At 39.3% G+C, this 25,529-nt stretch overlaps 3 protein-coding genes across 4 annotated transcripts in view; 1 reads left to right on the forward strand and 2 right to left on the reverse strand.

Moving 5' to 3' along the window:
* The window catches only part of LOC100986301 (histone H3.1-like), a 41,758-nt gene that overhangs the window by 3,749 nt on the left and 12,480 nt on the right, over positions 1-25,529 (reverse strand). The window lies entirely within an intron of this gene.
* Positions 344-3,415, reverse strand: LOC100986643 (histone H2A type 1). Its single transcript, XM_003829685.6, has one exon. It carries the CDS (start codon positions 3,413-3,415, stop codon positions 3,023-3,025), a length of 393 nt encoding a protein of 130 aa, XP_003829733.1. The 3' UTR covers positions 344-3,022.
* On the forward strand, positions 2,886-24,094 carry LOC100985638 (histone H2B type 1-N). Of its 2 annotated transcripts, none has more exons than XM_034961620.3 (3): positions 2,886-4,118; positions 6,616-6,713; positions 17,219-24,094. In XM_034961620.3, the coding sequence occupies exons 1-3, from the start codon at positions 3,742-3,744 to the stop codon at positions 17,242-17,244; spliced, it is 501 nt and encodes a 166-aa protein (XP_034817511.1). In that variant the 5' UTR covers positions 2,886-3,741; the 3' UTR covers positions 17,245-24,094. The 2 variants fall into 2 exon arrangements, with proteins under 2 accessions (XP_034817511.1, XP_034817510.1); XM_034961619.3 differs by having other exon boundaries at positions 3,742-4,118; positions 19,747-24,032.

Consider the following 25,529-nt stretch of genomic DNA (forward strand, 5'->3'; position numbering starts at 1 on the left):
TTCTCCCGCTCCCCAACCTTTGTCTGCCTGTTATCTGGACTCACCAAAAATGAGTCCCTGTAAGACGAATGTAATCACACCCGAACAGCTCATTTCACAAGATAAGGTACAAGTTTAATTTCTTTTCCCTGATCCATTCATTCTTCCTAGTAATCCCCTCAAATGAATTCCTCTTCTCCCTCCCTCAAACTGTTTTTCAAGGATGGTATATAAACTTCTGAACCACGTTCTGGGGCGGGCAATCACTGATTCTCCCCATGCACATTGTAAATTTGTCTGCCTTTTTTTCTATTAATCTACCTCATGTCTGATTTTTCAACAAACCTTCAGAGGGCATCAAATCAGTAAGGACATTCATTTAATTCAATATTTCACAGATGATATAATACCATGAAGTGATAAGGCACTATAAATGTTCCTAATTGCTCCTTGCCCCTTGGATCCTTCTGATCTTTAGGTTGCCTCCGCTAGTTTACTTACTGTGAAGCTACTCATTTAACAGCTCCTCCATTTTCCTTTACATGTGTATGTGGAATTATAAACAATGATATATCACACTTGTATATTTTATTTTGCTTAATACATAAGTTTGCATGTCAGTGTTTTGATTATGAGTACACTGATTTGAGTTTGCATAAATAACACCCAAAATTATAATAATTATAAAGCAAAAGTTACTTTACAAGCTGTTTAGCTTAAAGAATTTTACTTCTGGAACTCACGAACTCTGAAAAATATTACTTAGCTAGCTTTCATGATTAAATGGTGGTTCTTGGGAGAAACAGAAACAATGGAATAATTTTATTATCAACTTCAATGATCATAACAGCATATTTTATTTAAAAACTTATTTTAATTTCAAAAATCTTACAGGCCTTCTATGGAGCTGTATCATTTACTCTATATTGATGGTTGTAACAGAAACAATTATTGAAAATTTATACACATAAATAACACAGATGACATTTTAAAAGGGAACAAATGAATTAATTCATTGAAATCAGGATGGAGTCCTCAACATCAAATAATAATAAATTTTTTTAAACAATGTGATATTTATGATTTTTGTGATTGCTGTTTTATTCCAAGAAATACTAGTTGTATGTGATTGCAATTAAGACTTAAATCTAGGAAATAAAAATGTGTGAAGAGACTCAAAAATTAATGTATTTCAATGGACTGGAGATCCTGTAGAAATTCATTTTCATTAACATGTCTGTATGAGGAAAACAGTAGCTTATATAAGTTTAGGTGGAGAGGAATAGAAGGCCCTCTCTAGCTAGGAGGACTTGGTGATCTGAGAAGGAAAGGAGTGATCTTGGTGAAAGAAAGGAAGCAGGAAAAACTGACAGGAACAGGAGTATATGACCATGATATAATAAAAAACCTGACTTACAATGTCCTTCATTCGTACTGTTTTTAAATAACACGTTCTAAAGTAATCTCACACCCTAACCCCAACCCTTTCCCATCATTTATATAAACAGTCCATTATGACATGTATTCTTTGCCCAAGCCAACTTGAAGCTCCTTTTGGATAGAGACTTTATGTATCTGGATTAATATTGTATTCCCATTTAGGAGAGTGCCTGGCACACCACAGATGCTCAGAAAGATTCAATTGAACTCGAATAGGTAGGCCAAACACACACGGGGTCCTAAAATGTGCAGAAGGGTCAGATACCTAAATTTTGCTTCCATGGTCTTATGAAGTATAAACTAAAAGCCCAAGCAAGGAGCAAAGGTTAGTTTACCAATTTTATCTCTGGAACCCAGGTACACTGAAAAGTATTATTTAGCTAGCTTTCAGTCCTCTGTAATACAGAAAGTAAATATCTGACACTAGGTTCATTTGAAACACTCTTGCTCTGTCACACAAGCTGGACTGCAGTGGTGCAATCATAACTCATTGCAGCCTCGAACTCCTGGGCTCAAGTGATACTTCTGGTCTCAGCCTCCCAAGTAGCTAGGACTACAGGCTATGAGACGCCAGGCACGGTTAGTTATTTTACTTTTGTAAAGATCAGGCTGGCTTCGAACTCCAAGGCTCTAGCGGTCCTTCCGCCTCGGCTTCCCAAAGCGGTTCTGTTAGCGGATGGTGCCAAACAGTTCCAGGCTCTTGGTGCCCGGTAGAAATTGGACGACACACACACAGATAGCAAAGCAAAGCAGCAAAAGTTTAGTAAGCAGAGTATTACACTCTCGGGGGCGGGAGAGAGCGGACTGACCTCTGCGAGGTGAGATCAGCGTCAGCTTGCTGTAGTTTGAGTCATTTTATGTGTGTGCGTGTGTGTGTGTGTGTTTTCTGTTCCCAGTGCTGCCTAATCTATAGCCAGCATCTGCCCAATCTATAGCCAGCATCTGCCCTTTTATTGATAGGTTTGTTGCTTACTTTGTCCTCTGTGGCTTGTGCCTCTATCTTATAATCTTAAATATATGCATGATATGTAGCCCATATGCATGAAACTTAAGTAGCTGATTATCATACGGGCTTTTGTTAAGGATACTTTTCCTCTCTAATACGCATGCCCATCTCTGAAGAGCTGCCTCTTAAACTGGTTTGTTCCAGATCTTGCCGGCCACGAGGTCCTTGCTCACATTATCTCTTTTGTTTCGGCTGCAAAAGGTTCACTGCTTGTTATCTCGCTTCTTGTTCACCCGCCCATCTACCTTACTTCTGCCCTTTGCTTTTACTTATTCTGCCCTCTAACTTTCAGCTCCCTTTGTTATTCTCTTGCCTCACTTTTCTTATTGTTTCAGCTGTATTGCAGGCGCGAGCTGCCGCGCCTAAATTTCTTGATATACCGTAAACATTTCAATGTCTACTTTCTATCTCAAAACAATGTGGTGTAAAAGCCGTTTGGTTTTGCTTCATCTCCATACAGCATTCCAGTGCCATTGCAAAATGACTCGACTATCGGATAGAACTGAACACAGCTCTACTTGGTGAAAAAGTAGGTGGCTCTGAAAAGAACCTTTTTGGTTTGGACCGAGGTATGAGTAATGAACTGCTCCAGACCCGCTACTTGCCCTTGGCCTTGTGGTGGCTCTCAGTTTTCTTAGGCAGCAGCACGGCCTGGATATTGGGCAGGACACCACCCTGGGCGATGGTCACTTTACCAAGCAGCTTGTTGAGCTCCTCGTCGTTGCGGATGGCCAGCTGCAAGTGGCGCGGGATGATGCGGGTCTTCTTGTTGTCGCGGGCCGCGTTGCCAGCCAGTTCCAGGATCTCGGCGGTTAGGTACTCCAGCACCGCCGCCAGGTACACCGGCGCTCCGGCACCGACCCGCTCAGCGTAGTTGCCCTTGCGGAGCAGTCGGTGCACTCGGCCCACTGGGAACTGAAGACCCGCCCTAGAAGAACGGGTCTTAGCCTTGGCGCGAGCTTTGCCGCCCTGCTTGCCACGTCCCGACATGACGTAAAAAATTCAATCAGTAGCGTTCCTGAGACTGACGTAACGCTAAAGCTCCGCTACTTATAGTCAACAGAGGCACGAAAACTAAGCTGTGCTATTGGCTAACATTACAGTTTCTCTTTAACCAATGGGATTGCGGTTTTGAAAAACACTTATTTTGATTGGACAAAGTTAATATACGTTTCCAGGACTCATCACTGGTTAAACGCACAACTTCATTCTCTACCCCACTTGCGTTAAGAAGCAGTGAATAAGCGGTAGGTTGACAGAGCTACCGTCTTTCTTCCTGTTTTTTTCCTCCAATTTTCCGGCAGTTACTCCCAGTCATGCCCGAGCCCTCAAAGTCCGCTCCTGCCCCGAAGAAAGGCTCCAAGAAGGCAGTGACAAAGGCCCAGAAGAAGGACGGCAAGAAGCGCAAGCGCAGCCGCAAGGAGAGCTACTCCGTGTACGTGTACAAGGTGCTGAAGCAGGTCCACCCCGACACCGGTATCTCGTCCAAGGCCATGGGCATCATGAACTCCTTCGTCAATGACATCTTCGAGCGCATCGCCGGCGAGGCTTCCCGCCTGGCGCATTACAACAAGCGCTCGACCATCACCTCCAGGGAGATCCAGACGGCCGTGCGCCTGCTGCTCCCCGGGGAGCTGGCCAAGCACGCGGTGTCGGAGGGCACCAAGGCCGTCACCAAGTACACCAGTTCCAAGTGAGCCCGCCCACCGCGGAACGTTCGGTCAGTCTCGGCCCACACCCCAAAGGCTCTTTTCAGAGCCACTCAGTCTTCCCAAAGAGAACTGGCACTCACTGTTCTTACAGCAGGTATTTCTTACTTGCTACAAAGACGATTTCCAAGATTCCTTTAGCCTTTTTAGAAACTAATTTTGGCTCAAGCCTCTAATCCCGGTTCGGGAAACCGAACCGGGTGGCTCACCTGAGGTTAGAAGTTCGAGACGAGCCTGGCCAACATGGTGAAACCCGTCTCTACTAAAAATACAAAAAAATAGCTGGGCGTGGTGGCGGACGCCTGTAATCCCAGCTACCCGGGAAGCTGAGGCAGGAGAATCGCTTGAACCTGGGAGATGGAGGTTGCAGTGAGCCGAGATCGGGCCATTGCACCCCAGCCTGGGCAGTAAGAGCGAAACTCTGTCTCAAAAAAGAAAGAAAAAGAAAAGAAATTAATTAGCACTGCAGTGTACTGCATGTTGCAGCAACGCTTGAGACAATTTTATATCTGAAGAAGGATGAGGTTTATCATCAGACAAACCTAGTAAAGGGAAAATTAAGTTCCTGTTGACCCCAAAGAAAACATAATACTTAAGTGTCAACTGGTAAAATATCCACAGTGCTTCCGGCGCTCTGTCCCTAAACTTCACGTGTACTTTAGTAATGAAGCAGTTGGCACACACAGAAACGTACAAATCGACTTGTTTGTTTTGAGAGTGGTGCTGTTTCTCCTCCCTTGTCCCCAGTTTGGATTTGCTAAATATTAAGATAGAAAGGCAGTTGAAAAAAGTTTGAACCCAGTTTACAGCACCGTACACGTCAGTCGGGCTGAGTTGATGTCAATGGCCAATCCCGACACTGCGAGGGCAGTTTGAAACTTGGCCACCGTTTTCTCTGGTGAGTGTTCTAGTTGGGAAAATTCTTGGCAGTGCAGGTTTTTTGGAGGAATCTTGCTGTTTTACTCATTCCCATAATTCTCTTGTGTGGAATTCCTATTTATGAACGTAGTTTCTATTCCCTACTTTTTCTGTTAGGGTCTGCTCCATGTTTTCTTATCTGTGTCACTTGCATTTACTGTATCTCTAGTAATTGGAAGAAATGTTAGAAAAAAAAAAATAGAGGAGGAGAAGGGCTGTTCTCCATTGTTTTCCCCCACCCCCAACTCAGGAAATCAAAATGAGTGTCTTCATTTTAAACACTTAGGAGTGGCATATTTAAAAGTATTTTGGTCTTTGCCAAGAATCAGTGTGGGAACTCTTCCACATCAAATTGTATTTGCTGAAGGTTTTTGATAATATTTTTCATCCAGTAAGTGTACTCCAGTGACCCAACCATTCGATTCCTAGCTGTTTACATGAGAGAATATTTTGCACACATGCTGCAGGAGACATATGAGAATGGAAAAAATGCCATTTTTAATAGATAAAAATACTAGAGGCAACTACATGTTCATGGTCAAAATAATGCATTTATTGAGGTACACACAGTACCTGGTTGAATTTTAGAAACGTAAGTCTCAGAAGGTTCATATATAATAACATTTTTTTAAAACTCAGAAGTAAAACCATGGCTGGGCATGGTGGCTCATGCCTGTAATCCTAGCACTTTGGGAGGCTTAGATGGGAGGTTTGCTTAAGCTCAGGAGTTCAAGACCAGCCTGGGCAGTATGGTGAGACCCTACCTCTTAAAATAAATAAATAAATAAATAAAATGAAAATAAAACCAAATTATACATTGTTGAAGTGTATATAGAAGCGCTTATACAGAATAAGTATACAGAAGTGCGTGATAATGAAAACTTTTAAGAGAGTTTTTAAAATACCTGGCACTGGCTATCTTAGTGATAAAGGCAAGACATGGGATGGGGAAAAACACAGAGGTAAATACAAGTTGTCGTCAATATTCCAGTTTTGGGTTAGATGTTTTATCATGGGTTTTGATATAATTTGATTTAAACTTTATTTTTATTTTTATTTTTTTGAGATGGAGTCTCACCGTGTCGCCCAGGCTGGAGTGCAATGGCGCAATCTCGGCTCACTACAACCCTCGCCTCCCAGGTTTAAGCGATTCTCCTGCCTCAGCCTCCCGAGTAGCTGGGTTTACAGGAGCCCGCCACCACACCCAGCTAATTTTTTGTATCTTTAGTAGAGATGGGGTTTCACCAAGTTGGCCAGGCTGGTCTTGAACTCCTGACCTCATGATCCACCCTCCTCGGCCTCCCAAAGTGCTAGTATTACAGGCATGAGCCACCATGCCCAGCCTGATTTACACTTTAAATATATGTTACGTGTATTAAATTTATGTATCAAATACTATACTGGAAAATATAATAGGAAAAAACCCCCTGTGTAAAAACAAGTTACAAGCATCACATAGTTTGTCATAAAGGAAAACTTACAGGTGAGAAACTCAAACTTAATAGTGTTCCTGTAAATATTATTCATTTTCTAAATATTATTCATTCCTTCTCCTCTCTTAAGGAAGAGAAAAAGAAGATTCACAGAGAGCATTAAGAAGGCCCATGGATTCAGAAAGCTCAAGATTTGGCTAAAATTAAGAGTCAGCAACCAATCTCCAGGTACCCTTGCTTCTCAATCTGTAGACTAAAGACCCTAGACCAAAAATCCTGATTCCCAGGAAGTGCTTGGAGGATCTTGATGGTGCTTCATTACAGTTGGTTTCTTTACATTATTTGATGTATTGAATCTGCATTTGGCACAGAATTGATACAATTCAGACTTCATGAAATCCATTTAATTAAATGTTCTTTCTCCCTGCTTCTCCATCTGTCTAAATCCTAACTTATCCTCCAAAGTTCACACAAGTCTCACTCTCTGAAGCCCTCTCTATTAGAGCCTAGCTGAGCTCTGTCTTCCTTTAGCTCCTCTAGCTCTTATAATCTCTACTTAACTTCCCACAAAATCTTTGTAACATCTCTCTGGAGGCTGTGTGTGTGTATGTATATATGTATTTTGTATATATGTTATGTATGTGTATGTATGTATACTCCTCTCTCTGTTAGAACAGAGATTATACTTTTTGCATTTATGTATCTCCTCTCCTCCCACCATTTCACACCAAAATACTTGAGAACAGTAAATTCATCATACATTTGAGTTTTTTCATCACAACTTTTCATAGCACAGGTGCCTTTGAGCCTCTCCATTAATACAGATAATCAGCAGGAAATTCTGATATTGGTTTGTTTTATGGAATGGAGGAATCTGTAGTTAAAATCCAGAAGAGAAAGTGAGAAGGGGATTTGGAAGGATTAAGATACCTAAACACATTCTCCAGGCCAGAATAAAGAATAGTGAATTGACTCCTTATTAAACATACAGAGAATATAGATAGATGTCTATATTTCTGCATCTATATGTCTATATGAAGTTTGGGCCATCAGGGACTACTTGAATAACCTGGAATTGTCAGCAGGGAAGAAGATGTCTAGAAGAATATTGTGTGTGTGGTGGCTAAAATCTGTGTGGAGAATGGAGAGAAGCATTCAGAAAAAAATTGAACACTTCTTTACAAAGTTCACATATCAGGCCCATTACTCTCAGTGATTAAGAAGGTAAAATTTCTAAAACAGAGAGATAAAGAGAAATAAGGACTCAAAGACAGATCTTTTAAGTTATTTGCACCTGGTAGCCAAGCATGGTACCCTCTGTTGCTGAAACAATCCTGATTAATTTATGACATTGCTAATCAGCCTTGGGGAATTGATTAGAGCTAATCCAAACCAGGTTGTCATGTTAGTGCTTTACACTGGAACTTTTATATGGTAGCTTCAAGAAAGCACATGATTCATGTTTTGCCCCAAATAACTTTTTGTCTATGTCTCTCTCTCTCTCTCTCTCTCTCTCTATATATATATATGTCTATATATGTCTGTATATATGTCTATATATATGTCTATATATATGTCTATATATATATATATTTTTTTTTTTCTGAAGAACAATTTGTAGGGCAAAAAGGAACAGATTGGAACATAGAATTATATGAGAGAATCTGGTCCTAAAGGACTTTTTTTTTTTTTTTTTTTACAGCTATCTCTTGAAAAAACAACTATTTACCTGAATAAATGGTCTTTGGCCAGACTAGAAAAATTTATATTTTCCTCATTGGAAACAGAGCACTCCCTTCCATGGAGATTGCAAGAAACATACTGACAAAGCCTAATTCTTTTTCACTCATTTCTAGATTTCATGCAGTCTACCATTCTTCAGTTATGACGTAGTACTGGACATGCTCCTTTTTTATTTATTTTTATTTTATTTTATTTTTTTTGTTTATTTCATTACAGCAAACATTGCCTGATAAAGGGCATGTTAAATTAATGTGATCACAACTTATCTGAGGTCCATTTCCTATTATGTGATGTGGAAAACATGGTGTGAATTTAATCATCCATTCATTTCTAAACCATCTCAAATATCTGTTACTTCTGCAGATGGCCAATTTATTCATTTCCCAATTCCTTTTAACTTGTGTTTCAGAGCCTCTCCTTTTCTGATACTGTCACCAAATCATAAAGGTTGGGAGACTGCATGAGGTAAAGCAGATACGTGGTACTAAAAAACAGGAGAAAATTTTTCCATACTGGAATAATGATAAAAATGTCTGTCCAGGTGCGCCGGCTCATGCCTGTAATCCCAGCACTGTGGGAGGCTGAGGTGGGTGGATCACCTGAGGTCAGGAGTTCAAGACCAGCCTGGCCAACATGGTGAAACCCCATCTCTACAAAAAATACAAAAATTAGCCAGGCATGGTAGTGTGCACCTGTAATCCCAGCTACTCGGGAGGCTGAGGCAGGAGAATTGCTTGAACCCGGGAGGTGGAGGTTGCAGTGAGCCAAGATTGCGCCACTGCACTCCAGCCTGGGTGACAGAGCAAGATTCCATCTAGGAAGGAAAAAAAAATTTCTATCAATTTCCAAAGTTGAACACGCACATAAGTATCTCTAGGGGGTTGGTAAATGTGAGTGATGAAACTTAACAAGGTTTTATTGAGGGTCAGAAAATGGAAAGAACAATGGGGATAGACTGTGAGAACAAATAACCTCATCCCCTGACAGTAAGAATTCCCACTGATATAAGGAAAAATAAAAGAAGTGCCTCAGCCATAGTTCTGTAATTATACTAGAGAAAAGGAATTATTTTTGATGGAGAAATTAAGAAAAGCTGTAAGAAAACACTGGGATTCTAAGCATATTAATTTGGGAAGAGCCTTAAAATCCCAAGGCACAAGGGCAGCAACTCAGGCTTTGAAATCATATAGTCAGGTCCTGGTGCAACCATTTGGAGTAGCAGTGAGGGTTGTGACCTGTATTTATCGACCCTCTGTGAGGTTGGTGCTTGTGTAGCTCATTAAACAGGGCTTACAAATGAGAATATATAAAAAGCAGTGGTTCTCACACCTGTCAGGCCTAGGCTCCCTTTTTATGTCTAATATTTTTATGGTCCTTTTTACAGCCTGTAATTAAATTCTTAGGTAATACTATTTAACTTAATTTTTCAAAAATTGCTAAAGCAACTTAATATGATTTAAAAGCTAAATAAGGGATGGTATTTTAATAATAAAGATGATACTTTCAACCTATAAATGCTTGGGCCCTATACTAGAAAACAAAATGAAGTAGTTGGATGTTCCAGCTCTGTATGGGACTATCCTGAATGCAACAAGGACCAAACCAACTGACTCAGGTAACTCAAATACCACAAGGGACATTACTCTCAGTAATGTGATTTTTTTCTTTTTGAAAAGGCCAGTAATGCTGAGTGACATTTGAACACAATAAAATACAGTCTTCTCTTAATTTGTAAAGTGATTGCCTTCTTGGAAAGTGCACATTAAAGTATGCACACACACAGACATTTCATGCTTATGTGTAAAAGGAATTCTGTTTTAGCCTCAAATAATCAGGTTTTTCACCTTCAGATTGATTTTGAGATACCTGGAAGTCATGCATGAATTGAGGCTTCTTCACAGGATATCTAGCATCCCTGGTCCTTCCCTAAATGTCAGTAGTGTGCCCTTTCCCAATCACCAGGACAGCAAAAAAGAAAAAAAAAAAGCCAGCAACAACAACAATAAAAACCCAACTTATTTAATTTCCAGAATGCTCCGTAAGAACCAGTACTGCTCTACGAGAACCATGACATTAATTACTTTCATTGCAGAAACTACATAGAGGACATGTCAAAGCTGAGAGTGGCTGGAGGGCTTCTAATAATGCCAGAATGTCCTCAGAAATAGTCTGCAGTGCTGATAATCAGTTGCAGAAGAAAAATACTTGAGGCATCTGCCCTAGGTAGGCCAATTTGTCCATGCACCTGGTTGGCTATCTCTAAACTTCTTTTCTTCCCTCTAGAGGTTACCTGTGGACATGTGAATAAGCAGAGGGTCTTATTACCGAGAAGAGGTGGACAGCCTGTGATGGCAAAGGGTCATTAACTCAGAAGTCCTCCCCATTTGCTATTGCTCAGGCCAGTTTATTAAAGTTCTGCTTCTGTAGGTATAGCACTCCATTGGCTTTGAACTAAAGCAGCAGCCATCAGATTCACATTCAGCTTTGGTCCGATAAACAAAAAAGCAGAGAAGGATATTGAAATGTAAGTAGTTGGCCACTTCTGTGGGGTCCACTGTGATACTGGAGCTCCTGTATACATCCTAGACCTTAAGAACACATGGAAACTCAGCTCTTCTAAAAATGTAATACAGAACCATGCTGATCCCAAAGAAGGAATGAGTTCCCCGCAGCCCCCTTCTCGGTGGGGCTTTGCAACAGGTACCTCACTGCAGATGTCTCAATAGCTTCTCTCGTCTGGCTACCAGCAATACCTCTTAAACAGATATGTCTTCACCTTATTAAATCAGTCAGAGAGATGTTGACGAATTCCCCTTCTTGGAACTTTATTGTTAGATGTGGAGCAAGAACATATTCTGGGAAAGATAAGGCATATTGCAACTGCTTATTCTGAGACAGATTCTCCAAATCTCAGAATTTGCTTTCTAGTCTTGTGTCCTTTTTACTGACATGTTGTGCCAGACTAGAAGGAAAGGAATGAAAATAAATGTGGGTTTGGGGGAAGGGGAGGCATGGAGGAAGGCCTACGTAGGCCAATTTGTCCATGCGCCTGGTTGGGTATTTCTAGACTTCTTTTCTTCCCTCGAGAGCTGTGGGCATGTGAATAAGCAGAGGGTCTTAATGCTGAGAAGAGGTAGACAGCCTGTGATGGCAAAGGGTCATTATCTCGGAAGTCCTCCACATTGATTATCATTGAATGTGTCCTTGGAGAAACAGTCAATACAAAAGAACATGGTCACTGTCCTAAAGGACATACATCCTAAAGGACAACTAAAGAAGTCTTAATGATATATACAATTTATATATCAGGATTTAGTGTGGTGTGTCCTAAGTCAGAGAGATGGGACAGAATGGGCAAATTCTTCAACAAAACAGATACCATCTTCCAGGGCTCAAGAAACACAATGCCCAGGCTGATTAGTTTAGATTTACTTGTGTGGAAAGGAAAGCATTGTTTTGAAAAGTGTCTTTGCTGGGCGCGGTGGCTCACCCCTGTAATCCCAATGCTTTGGGAGGCCGAGGCGGGCAGATCACGAGGTCAGGAGATCGAGACCATCCTGACTAACACAGTGAAACCCTGTCTCTACTAAAAATACAAAAAATTAGCCAGGTATGGTGGTGGGTGCCTGTAGTCCCAGCTACTCGGGAAGCTGAGGCAGGAGAATGGCGTGAACCCGGGAGGCGGAACTTGCAGTGAGCCGAGATTGTGCCACTGCACTCCATCCTGGGCAACAGAGCGAGATTCGTCTCAAAAAAAAAAAAAAAAACAAAAAAGAAAAGAAAAGTGTTTTTAACAAGAAAAAAAAGTGACATTTGGAGGTTTTAATTGGGCAGAAATGAACAGAGTAATAAGACTAGGAAAGAAGACTCCTTTGGCAGTAATCTAGGGATAAGTAATCCAAACTGGGAGCCCTTTACTTTCCATTGCCAGTGCTGACCTACTCTGCACCCACCTCCTCTCTCCTGGTTATTACATAGCTTCTACCTGGTGTACCTGCTCCTATCTCTGTGCCTCTCCAGTCTGTGCTCCCCTCAGCATCCTGATAGCCTTCTAAAAGTTTCGGTCAGATCACCTGCTCCTTGACTCAGAAACTTCCAAAGCCCTTACCTTGCCCTATGAAGTTTTGCATACTCTGGCCCCAGTGATGTATTTGGCCTCATCTCCTAGGGCTGTCTTATTTGTTTCCTCTACTCTAGCTACCCTGGCCCCGTTGGTGTTCCTCAAACTGCTGAGCATTGTGTCCCTGTGAGCCCCTCTACGTTATTTTACCTCTGACTGGAACACACCTCCATCATTTTTCCCTCACTTCCTGCAAGTTGCTGTCTAAAGGTGACTGTTCCACATTTTTGTTATGATAGAGGGTCCTTATTGGTACCATGTGAGAAATTACCTTGATGCCCTGGTAGGCTCCAAGTATAGTCCCATGCAAGCTCTCCCAGAGGACACAGCACAAATAGGTTTGCAGACTACGCAGTGAAATGCTCAAATCACAGCTTCATTAAAAAACATAGCAAGCAGCAAGGGGAAAAAGAAGAGCAAGTTAATGGTTTAGTGTGTAAGTGAATTGGAAGAACCACACTATCTGAATCAAGTGTGAGCAGTTTCCGTATATCTGATCTCTTTTACATCGCTCAATCAGCCTGTAGGATAGACACAGAGATATATATGCCTGGACCCAACCAATTAGTTGGTTGAATAGCCATGGATTTTATTTTTGTTCCTAAAGTAGAGAACTTATGGTGTCTCCAATGTGTGGCTGACTCAAGGCCTCATGAATAATGAGTCAGTGCTTCGATGTCTCATATATCTGTGAATTCTGAATGTGTGGCTCCTTTTGTATATTTTGTGCATCAGGAAAATTAGGTATCTTTTGACCCTTCCATCCCTTATATCTATATTTAAAAACATACGCTCTGTTTACTAACTGCTTATGTCTACTTAAAACATCTTAAGCATTTTTGCCTACATTTTACTAACTAAAAGCATATTTATCTTTTATAATAGAATTGCTCATTTACAAAAGTAAATATGTGTTACAATCCATATCATTTATTGGTGTATCCCTGACATATAGTAGGCACTCAATACATATATGGAATGAGAGAATTGTGCTTTCTCTCTCCCTTTTCGCCTTCCCCTCCTCCTGCTTTTTCTCCTACTCTCACACTGTCTCTCTCTCTCTCTCTCTCACACACACACACACACACACACACACACACATTGGACAGGAATCCCAGAGATCTGGGTTCTGGTGTGACAGCATGTTTTTCACAAATACTTCTTGGTTTCCATTCCTTCAAATGTAAATAAAGGTAGGGTTTAGTAAGATGATCTTTGAGTTTCCTTCCAGGATTCAGAGTTTCATCAATAATTTCTTTATTCCTTTGCTCTACAAGGTTTCTTTGTGCTTTGGCTTTAATGTAGCCTATCAAACACATTTCAACAAAATCAAAAGCCTTTTGTTTTGCCCATCACCATTGCTAGGAGGATCACTGCCAAGATCCCAAAGTAGAGGAAATTTTTCCTATAGAACATAATTGAATTTTGTATTAAGCAAGCTAAAACCAGAGAAAGATTAGATTTTAAAACCTTTAAAAGTGAAGCTAGGAGAGGTGCCTCACGTCTATAGTCCCAGCTACTTGGGAGGCTGGAGTAGGAAGATAGTTTGAGCCCAGAAGTTCAAGGCTGCAGTAAGCTAGGATGGCCCCACTGCATTTCAGCCTGGGTGACTAGCTGGACCACATTACTTAAAAAAACAAAACAAAACAAAACAAAATGTACACAATCTTTAAAAGTGATATGAAATCAAAACAATAACAGATTTATAGGTAAGTCTATGGAAGTTTCCAGAGCTGTCTTTTTAATTACCAGAAAAACTAGAATAACATTCTTATGAAAGGATTAAACAACAATTGAATAACATTATGGATTGCCATCATTGTAAAAAACAAGAATTAAAAGGCAATATAGGCTAGACACAGTGGCTCACACCTGTAATCGCAGCACTTTGGGAGGCCAAGGCAGGCGGATCACCTGAGGTCGGGAGTTCGAGACCAGCTTGACCAACATGGAGAAACCCCCATCTCTACTAAAAATACAAAATTAGCCAGGTGTGGTGGCGCATACCTGTAACCCCAGCTAGTCGGGAGGCTGAGGCAGGAGAATCACTTGAACCCGGGAGGCAGAGGTTGCAGTGAGCTGAGATCGCGCCATTGCACTCCAGCCTGGGCCACAAGAGCAAAACTCTGTCTTAAAAAAAAAAAGGGGGGGGGCAATATATAGTTGTTTATGTATTTCTTATCTATTTAGCTACTAAACTTCTGAAAAACATCCTGTTACTCAAGAACAAAAAAATACACTATTTGACCAATTAACCACTTACTGCAGTATTTCCCTTTTGTTCAAATTGCATATGAAGGTACATATTGGTGACCTAATTTGTTTAATTTGCAATATTCCCAAGATAAAAACTAGTGGTTGCCCATTAAAAGTCTTTCAGGCTGTGGTCTTGAGATATGGAAAGGAGAGACACTTTGAATTTTTGCTTAAAGCCTCGCATTCAAAGCTAAATAGGTATGGACTATATCTTTCTGGAAGCCATATTATATTAGACACTACTTTACAAATAATAATTTTAGTTTAATATGTTATACTAAAACATAGATACAAACTATTTCCCAGAGGATTTCTTCAGATGCTTAGAATGAAGAAAAGTATCCATTAATATATTAAGGGATTCTTTTGTGTGTGTTTTAATTTCTTAAGGCTATGTTTTATATCATGTTTGCTTTAATAGTAGAATTAATACAGAATATAAAACTGAGAGTATAGACATGGCCTATTCATGCAGAAATTCAAGTTTTACATAGGACTAGGATGTCCAGTAATTATAACTTCTAAAGTCTCTGCACTTTTCAAAGAAAAAAAACCTGTAAATTTACATCTCAATTACCTGAATTAATATTAGAAGTTTGTGCATGTGAAGTGAATATATATGTGGAGTTGCACCTAAAATACATTATAGCCCAAGTATACTAGTATCGTTTACTAGTTGGTTCTTGTGAAATGGTGTTTCAAGAATATTGAACTATATAAATAATTGCACTAAAATTTTGGAGATAGCATTGTAAATATTACACTGGACTTTAAAAAATAATTCTAGATATTAATTTTAATGCTTTGTAGCTTGATCATAATTTAATTACTTTTTCCAGCATTTTAAATCGACACCTTGAAAATAAGCTGTAGATTATCAAGAAATTCTGTGTATATTAAGGTATTTATATGTGGCCACATTATTGTATGCTCATGAAGCTCATCTCAGCAGCGAGGTGGAGAATACAGATAGGTCCAATCTTTTGATGGTTTAGCTACATATTCCGTGAGCCAAATGACACACTTTACACATACATACACTCAATATATTATTCATATTATATTTAACGGAGTTAATGGAATAATAATAAACTGAACATCAATGATACCTTTGTAATTTTGTTGTTCTCTTGGAGTAAGAGTGTTAGAAAATTAAAATTCCATTTCATTTTCTTTTCAAACAACTGCTATACACATAATAAAAACTGGGAGGCATCATTTAGAATTATAAAGTACAAAAAAAAACCATGGTAACTATATGCATTTATTAGCTGTGGAGTATATTAGTTGTCCTAAAAGCTCAATGTAGAATGTTAAAGTCACTACTGTGACTTTAATAATACGTGGATAAAAGTCCATTGTGTGCGTTCTAAAATTTTAAATAATATTGTTCTTTAAACACGTTATTTAAATTAACAACCCACAATATAGTAAATTAATCTTGGTAAGGGAATTTTTTTTTATGACAGAGAAGAATGAAGCTTTTTGATCGTGAAGAAAAGTGAGTTAGATTTAAAAAGGAAAACTTTTTAGGAAGGATAAAGGACATTCAGTGAAAGGAGTAACATGCACTCATCCTCTAAAAACAGTGTTCTTTGATATGTGAGAGAGGAGGAAATAAAAGAAAAAAATGTCAGTGTTTTAAATCTGTCACTAAATATCATCTAAAAGTCCCATAAGTCAACCAGGTGCATCAGTGCACACAGAAAACAATGTAACGTAAACCGTAGTGTAGATATTTTTAGTTTCTAGTCAAGAACCCAACGTTCTTGAAGAGGATCCAATTACAAGTTTTGGGGAATAGGACATCCTAATGAGTGTAGGACATCATGCTGACGGAAGGTGAGGATAATCTCAGATGTCTGGAGAAGCAATAAAAAGTAAGTTAGGGCAGGAGAGAGGCAAGAAAGCCTGAAAGAATCCCCACTAATAATTAGTATGGCTAACTTGAGAATTTTAGTTAAACAGAACACTTACAGTTGTCAATTGGAATAGATTCAGCATGTAAAATGCCAGCAATCCATGATGATAATCAATTGGAACAAACAGTATGATGAGCTGAATAAGAAGCTTACACTGTGGTCTAGGATTTGTCTTCTCCTAGGTCATTGTGCCCTACATCTCTGAGATGAGCATCATGCTCTCCAGGAGGGTCCCATCCTTCCATTTGTAAGGTTCTATTGTATTCACCTTGGGGAAAACTCCACCTCCCACCAAGCTGTAGAACAAGGTTCAAAAGAGAGCTCCCTGGAAAACTCCTTGGTGCTTTGTTCACTGAAATGTTATGTTAGGAGAGCATATTTCATCTTAGTGGCTGTCATTGCTGGGAATCCAAACTCTAATTCCCAAGGCATTCTCAAATTATCATCTGCATCAGCTTCTGCCATAGCCATCCCCACCAGTGTCACCAACAATATTGTTACTAAGAAAATAATTTTCAAAAAATGTTTGCTTTTTTTTTGTCCTAAGGACAGTGATTTCTATAATGGCAACAATTGCAGTTATTTTCAAAATGTGGTCTGGGGACCCCTGAGGCCCTTGTAGTGGGTCTGTGGGCTAATATTATTTCATACTAATTCTGACACTAATTTTTCTTTTTCATTATTATTTTCAGATGACATTTATATTGCAAGAGATTGAATGCAAAAAGAAGAATTCAGCTTTCTTTTATTAAACAAGACATTAGAGAGATTTGCAAAATTGTAAAACAATGTCACTCTTTTTATTTTAAAAATAGCTATTTTTCATAAAATATGTATGCTAACATAAAATGGGTTTATTACTGTTATTTTTAAATGAATTAACCAAATTTTTTTGTTTTACTATATAATAGGGTAAATGTCAATAGTTATAACCTACAGAAACACAAATTCTTTGGATTGCAAAGCTCCACCACCTAATATGCTATAGATCAAGGTTCAAAAGAGAGCTCCCTGGAAAACTCCTTGGTGTTTTGTTCACTGAAATATTATTTAAGGAGAACATATTTTATTTTAATGACTGTCATTGCTGGCATCCGAACTCTAATTCCCAAGGCATCCTCAAATTATCATCTGCATCACTTCATTACTTTTTAAGAGTGTAAGTGGGTCATGAGACCAGAAGGTTCAAGAACTGCTGCCTTAGGGTATATACCACACTAGTAATGTTCATTTGTGTTCAAATGACTATTTTTCAAAGTATTTGGAGTATCCCTTCCTGCACACTTATGTTATGATCTAGATATACAGATCCATTTACTTCGTTTTGCTGTTGATGTCTAGGATTGGACTTTTTAATGTTTGGTTCTACCATTACATAAAATATTTTTACATAGTCCCACGGTCAAATCAAATTATATACAAAGAAATCTTTCTCCTTCATGCTAATAGCCTCTCTTGCCTTAAAGTAATAATTTTAAAGGTTATGATATATCCTTCTGTTGTTTATTATAAGCATATATGTATGTATTCTTAGGGAATATTAACTTCATTTTGCTGTTGATGTCTAGGGATTGGACTTTTTAATATTTGTTTCTACCGTTACATAAAATATTTTTACATAGTCCCAAGGTCAAATCAAATTATATCCAAAGAAATCTTTCTCCTTCATCCTAATAGCCTCTCTTACCTTAGAGTAATAATTTTAAATGTTATGATATATCCTTCTGTTGTTTATTATAAGCATATATATATGTATTCTAGGGAAGATTAACTCATATCACAGGAGAGGAGACTGGAAGTTGATACTATGCAAGATAAACTTTGTCACAGACAGTCACCTGTTCTTTGGAGGGCCCATTCATCTTTCCCAAAAATAATTTCCTCTCCCCTACATTGCCTACATCCCCCTTCCTGTCTTCCCTATGAAGACAGTATATAAGCTTCTAGATCTCACTGGGCTTGGGGGGCATTCACTTATTTTTCATGTGATACCTCCATGCACAAAATAAAATTTTTTTTTTTTTTCGAGACGGAGTCTTGCCGCGTCTACCAGGCTGGAGTGCAGTGGCGCGATCTCGGATCACTGCAAGCTCCGCCTCCCGGGTTCAGGCCATTCTCCTGCCCCAGCCTCCTGAGTAGCTGGGACTACAGGCGCCCGCCACCATGCCGGGCTAATTTTTTTGTGTTTTCAGTACCGATGGGGTTTCACTGTGTTAGCTAGGATGGTCTCGATCTCCTGACCTCGTGATCCGCCCGCCTTGGCCTCCCAAAGTGCTGGGATTACAGGCGTGAGCCACCACGCCCGGCCACAAAATAAATTTTTATATCTTTCTCTTATTAATCTGCCTGCTGTCAATTTATTTCATACACTTAATTATCAAACCCTCAGAGGGCAGAGGGAGTCTTCCCTCCCCTACAGTTCCAATCAGATTGTTTTCTAGTTAGCATGAGGGTTGATCGAAGATGTCTGGTCTACCATTACTGAAAATAATTACTAAAAATAGAATCAATAGTATAGTATTTGTTAACATGTTTTAAAAATATCAATAACTAAATTATCGTAGGGCTTCCAATTCTTAAAATCTTCAAAATGCAGTTGTATAAAATGATATAGATCAGTGCCGTCATACTCTCTGGTCCAGGGATGGGTTTCCCATATAAATAATTCAAATTCTCACTAACGATGTTTAAGTTAGGATATTAGTTGCCATGTTGGTTCAGTTATGTATCACCACCAAAGAAGTGAGTTGCTAAATTAAATATAAATAAATACTTAGCCATAGAACTAGAGGAAGAGATTAAACAATGTATTGTTGGATCAAGAAATCATGTTTCAAAATTTAAACAAATCAATGACTTTTATAGTTCAAGTGTCTGTGAAGTCCAAAATAAAAATACAGACATTAATTGCACTACCTTATTGGTAGAAGAAATAGCAAGTACCTTAAAAAGTGCATGTCATATTGGAATCAAATCTCTTGAAGGCTAGGCTAGTGGTAAAAGAAATAGTAGGTACCTTAGAAACTACATGTCATATTTGAATCAAATCTCTTGAAGGCTAGGCAATTCATCTTGACTATATTTTTGTCACCAAAGAGCTTAATATTGAACCATCAAAATATATTCACTTTACCATCTGGGACATTTTAATCAAACCTCTCATCTGTTCAATCACATCTTTCACTTCAGAAAGAACTTTCACTTCTGCCTTGTTTTTCAGAACTATCTATAGCCACCACTTTTCACATTAAGATGATCCTTCTCAAGCCATCAGAGAACTAAGTGACATCTGCAATGAAATGGCTTCACCACTTCTGTCCTCGGGTAATTCTGCAATCTATTTTTGCTGGATCCAATCCCTGAAGACCATCCTGCCTTTCTAAGGGATGCTTCTCTCTTTCAGCTACCTTCATGTCTTTTAATGCAATTGTTGCTTCTTTCTGTCCTGGTGTTGTACTTTGGCAGTGGTCACACCCATGGAGCACAGACTTCTACAAGGCACAAGGCATGACTTTGATTTTTCTGTTGTAATTTGATGGAATTGGCCAGGCGTGGTGGCTCACGCCTGTAATCCCAGCACTTTGGGAAGCCAAGGCAGGCGGATCACCTGAGGTCAGGAGTTGGAGACTAGACTGGCCAACATGGCAAAACCCTGTCTCTACTAAAAATACAAAAATTAGCCAGGCATGGTGGCGGGCGCCTGTAATCCCAGCTATTCGGGAGGCTGAGGCAGGAGAATCGCTTGAACCAGGGGGTGGAGGTTGCAATGAGCCGAGATCGTGCCATAGCACTCCAGCCTGGGTGGCAGAATGAGACTCTGTCTCAAAATAATAATAATAATAATAATAATAATTGATGGAATTAAGAAATATTGAAAAATATATACCATTCACTGTGAGAAAAAAGTTCAACTCCTCAAACTGGGAATCTCAGTCCATTTTATGTATGAAGGTGATGGCCTGCACTAACCTTTTGAGGCTGCTATCATCCTATGCCTATTTTATGGGTGAAAAAATTGATGGACAGAGAAAGGGAGCATTTTCAGTATATCACCTAGAGAATCAGTGACAGGGTCAGTCTATGAATCTTGTGGTGGTGGGTGGACTTCACTGTAGAAAGGATAGATTCCATGATCTTTTGTACCATCAAATAAAATACTTACAAACAAATGAGAATTAGCCATTTGTATTTGTTTTGTTTTAATAGTGCAAATAAGATGTCATTCTAGACCTAAAAAAATGTTTTTCTCCCTTTTGTTTCCAAATTTTAGGATAAAAGGCAAATAAAAATCTGTTCTTAGAGAACACTGGACAAATTCTCTTTGTGAGGGAGGATCAAGCAATTTCACCATATCATCATCACACAATAACTTTTGCCTTTCCTGTGGGAAACAAGCATGTATAGCAGTCTGCCTATTGAGTATTGTACTGAAATTAAGACACATTAAAATCTGTATGAAACTTTTTCAAAAGAGACTATTGAAAAATTGCAACTTATAGGTCACATAATGCCTGCAGACGCCCTCTATGTCATTTGTCTAAAATGTCTGCAATATCTTGCAGCTGACCATTATTGCTGTCTTGAAAGCAGTGATGAAGTAACATGAAGTAACTTTAGATAGGGAATTATGAGCACTCTCTGTCTAAAGTAGTAGCCCCAGTAGAAAGAACCCCTTTGCTCACCCTCCTGGAGGGTGGGCAGGTTAGATCTACCCAAGTAAAGAGCTGAAAAATCTCATTGTGGAAAAGACATAAATGTTTAATTATTTGCAATAAATTTTTTTAAAATGTAGCAGTTTAAACATTAACATATCCTCATTCTTAGTTTTTGTTTTGTTTTGTTTTTGTCTGCCTTATTGCTTATTATCAAATAACCAAACTTAGGCCTAGCCCAAAGAAGGGAGTCACCCATCTCTGACTCTTGTGGACTGTTGTCCATGTAGGAAGGCAGTTATTAAGGGCTAAATTGTGTGCCTCCCCAACCTCAATAAATGAATCCCCAGTACCTCAGAATGTAGCCGTAATTGTTGATAGAGTCTTTTTTTTTTTTTTTGAGACGGAGTCTCACTTTGTCGCCCAGGCTGGAGTGCAGTGGCGCAATCTCGGCTCACTGCAAGCTCCACCTCCTGGGTTCACGCCATTCTCCTGCCTCAGCCTCCCGAGTAGCTGGGACTACAGGCGCCCGCCACCATGCCCGGCTAATTTTTTGTATTTTTAGTAGAGACGGGGTTTCATCGTGTTAGCCAGGATGGTCTCAATCTCCCGACTTCGTGATCCACCCGCCTCGGCCTCCCAAAGTGTTGGGATTACAGGCGTGAGCCACCGCGTGTTGATAGAGTCTTTAAAGAGGCAATTAAATGAAAACGAGGTAATTAGAGTAGGCCCTAATCCAGTATGACTGGTTTCCTTTTAAGAAGAGGGAATTTGGGGCCAGGCATGGTGAGTCAGGCCTATAATCCCAATACTCTGGAATGGTGAGGTGGGAGGATAGCTTGAGACCAGGAGTTCAAGACTCCGTCTCTTAAAAAAAATTTAAAAACTACAAAATAAGAAGAGGAAATTTGAACACAGACATGCACAGAGGAAATATGACCTGGAGACACAGGGAGAAGATGCCATCTACAAGCTAAGGAGAGAGAGAAGAAAGGAGGAGGAGTAGGAAAAGGAGGAGAAGAAGAAGAAGAGGAGAAGAAGGAAGGAGAAGGAGAAGAAGAAGAAGAAACCAACACTGCTATGTCTCAAAAAACAAAGAAACCAACACCTTGATCTCAGACTTCCAGCCTCCAGAACTGTGAAAAAATTAATTTCTGTTGTTTAAGCCACCCACTCTGTGGTACCTTGTTATGGCAGTCCTAGCAAACTAATACAGCAGTCAATACATTAATACAATATAATGCTACATGTCCAATCCTTTGTCTCCTTATCTGTAGATCATAGATACCACTAGCACTTACCTCCCAGGCCTGGAAAAATAAATTAAGTAATGCATAATATCTAGAAGATAGTACACACTCAGTAAATGGCAGCTGATGACTAATGTTATTTTTTCCCCAATATGGCAAAAGCAAGATTTAAGTATCATATGGTTTAATCCTTGTGGGCAGATCATTAAATGCAGAGCCATAATGTAAATTCTGACATTCAGGAGTCCCTAACAGAGTATTAGAGCAAACTAAATCAAGAATTTTCAGATGTACAGGGAAATAAGCAAGATAAATATGTGAATAACAAAATATTGAAAATAGAAAAAGTGGAAGTCGCACTGAAGCAGGTTGTTCTGATATTCCACATTAGTGAAGAACCTACCAAGCTGCCTAAACAGAGGGAAGGAGCATAGCCCTGGGAGCCCCTTGGAGATTGATATCCTACTCCATATTTGCTAGCCTGGTAACTTAAATACCTCAATGAGTGTGTAATTCTCTTGATTGTCTGCAAAATGGAGATAATAATAAAATCCCACTTTTCTTACAAGGACTTTATGAGATGATGTCCCTGCTTCCAAGCATGTTCTTGGAACCTGGATGAGGTGTATATATGAAAGTTACTGTGAAACAGTCATTACAATTTACTTTTCCTTTCAACAAAATAAGCTTGAGAAATAAAAGTAAATATAATTTTGTAAATGTTCCACCACAATGTAAGCTTCTCCAGGTCATATATTTTTATATTTCCTGAGTTGGGCATACAATAGTGGCTCAAATAAATAATACATTAGTGAAACCAGTGTTTTCTCAGATCTGTATCAAGTACCACTAGAGTTGTGGAAAATGTTTATAAGTAGTTTATGAACTTTGCTTTTTTAAATGTTGGAACAGAGAATAAGAATATCATTCTCTTTTCTATGCTCTTTAAATCTTTCTGATTAGCTGACTGGAAAAGTGTCAATTTGGTGCTAGTCGATGTTTAAGGCCTCTCTAACACTTGTTAATCTTTCCTCTCTCTCTTTTTTATTTTTCAATTTTATAACAAAGAACAGTTTTTAGACTCCAAGTAGTAGATAGCAAACAGCATATAACTATAATTGAATATTATTGTTTTATTTTATGCTGTTTTATAGTTACCTTCTCTTTATTATCAGAGGTAGAAATTTTCCACTAGAATAGTGATGTAAAGCTTTTAAAATAAATTGATTTCATTTTCTACATAGTGTAGCTTGTATCCAAATACAGGAAAAAGAAAAAAAATTTTAAAGTGGTACTCACGTAACTGAAGTTTGAACAATACTACATAAAATAATATAACCAATGTCATAAAACCGGACATGGCAACAGATACTATGGTTATACATCCAGCCTTCTGTATATGTGCATTCTGCTTCCATGGTTTCAACCAACCAAGGATCCAAATATTTAGGGGAAAACATCAAAAATAACAACAATAAAAAAGTGATATGAAAAAACCACAATATGACAACTATTTATATATTATTTGCATGTTTTAAGTATTATACGTAATCTAGAGATGATTTAAAATATAGGGAAGATATATGTAGGTTATATGCAAATACTACACCATTTTATACAAGGGATTTGAACATCCAGGGCTTTTGGCATGCTAGAGGAACCAATTCCCCATGACGCTAAAGACTACAGTATTTTACATTATCTTTATAAATTATAAGTCTATTTATGTTATATGAAATATAAATTATGCTGTAATATTAACTGTAACTGCTATACGAATTCAGAAAGGGTAAATATTCTGGAATGCTATAATTTGGGAAAATTTCTTGGAAGAGCTATGACAAGGTTCAACCTTTATTCAAGAGTTATTACCTTTGTTCAAGAGTTATTACCTCTCAGAGCTATCTGAGGGTCAGGAATCTGGGAGCAGCTTAGCTGGATGGTTTTTACTCAGTGTCTGTCTCTCATGAGGTTTCAGTCAACGACTGTGATTACCTAAAAGCTTGACTGGGACTGTAGCTTCCAAGTTGCAAGAAGAGGTTCCCTTATGTCACTGTTGGCTAGAGGATTCATTTTCTTCCCACACATCTCTAGAGGGCTACTCTTAATAAGGGCTGGCTTCCTTCCTCTAGAGTGAGTGATCCAAGAGAGATGGGCAATGATCAAGATGGAAATCTGTTATCTAATCTTGGAAGGGACATACCATCACTTCTGCCATATTCTGTTGACCAACCCTGGTGCAATGTGGAAAGGGCTACCCAAAGATGCAAATATCAGACGCCATCTTTTAGGCTGTTTCCACAGTACACACTGAAAAATGTGTCTCTCAGCCCTTACAGGCATAATATCACCCGGGGAGTTTCAAATATACCAGATGCGGCCAGGTGCGGTGGCTCACGCCTGTAATACCAGCACTTTGGGAGGCCGAGGCAGGCAGATCACTTGAGGCCAGGAGTTCGAGACCAGCCTGGCCAACACAGTGAAACCCCATCTCTACTAAAAATACAAAAAAAAAAAAAAAGTTAGCTGGGCATGGTGGTGGACACTTGTAATTCCAGCTACTCGGGAGGCTGAGGCAGGAGAATTGCTTGAACCTGGGAGGCGGAGGTTGTTGTCAGCCAAGATTGGGCCACTGCACTCCAGCCTGGGCAACAGAGCAAGACTCCATCTCGAAAAAGAAATGTGTGCATATACCAGATACTCAGGCCCCTCTCATGATCAATTAAATCAGAATCTCTGCAGTAGGGTCTAGTTAATGGTATTTTTCCCCCACAAAGTTATACCAACGATTGGGACGTATGATTAAAGTTGAGGGCCATTAGGTGAAAGAAGAATGAGAAATTGGGAATATAAAACTGATATATAGGCCGGGCGTGGTGGCTCACACCTGCAATCCCAGCACTTTGGGAGGTCGAGGCAGGTGGACCAGCTGAGGTCGAAGTTCTCAAGACCAGCCTGACCAACATGGAGAAGCCCTGTTTTGATTAAAAATACGAAATTAGCTAGGCATGGTGGCGCTTGCCTATAATCCCAGCTACTTTGGAGGCTGAGGCAGGAGAATTGCTTGAACCCGGGAGGCAGAGGTTGCAATGAGCCGAGAT

This window comes from Pan paniscus, chromosome 5, assembly GCF_029289425.2.
Source record: "Pan paniscus chromosome 5, NHGRI_mPanPan1-v2.0_pri, whole genome shotgun sequence".
Lineage (NCBI taxonomy): Eukaryota > Metazoa > Chordata > Mammalia > Primates > Hominidae > Pan > Pan paniscus.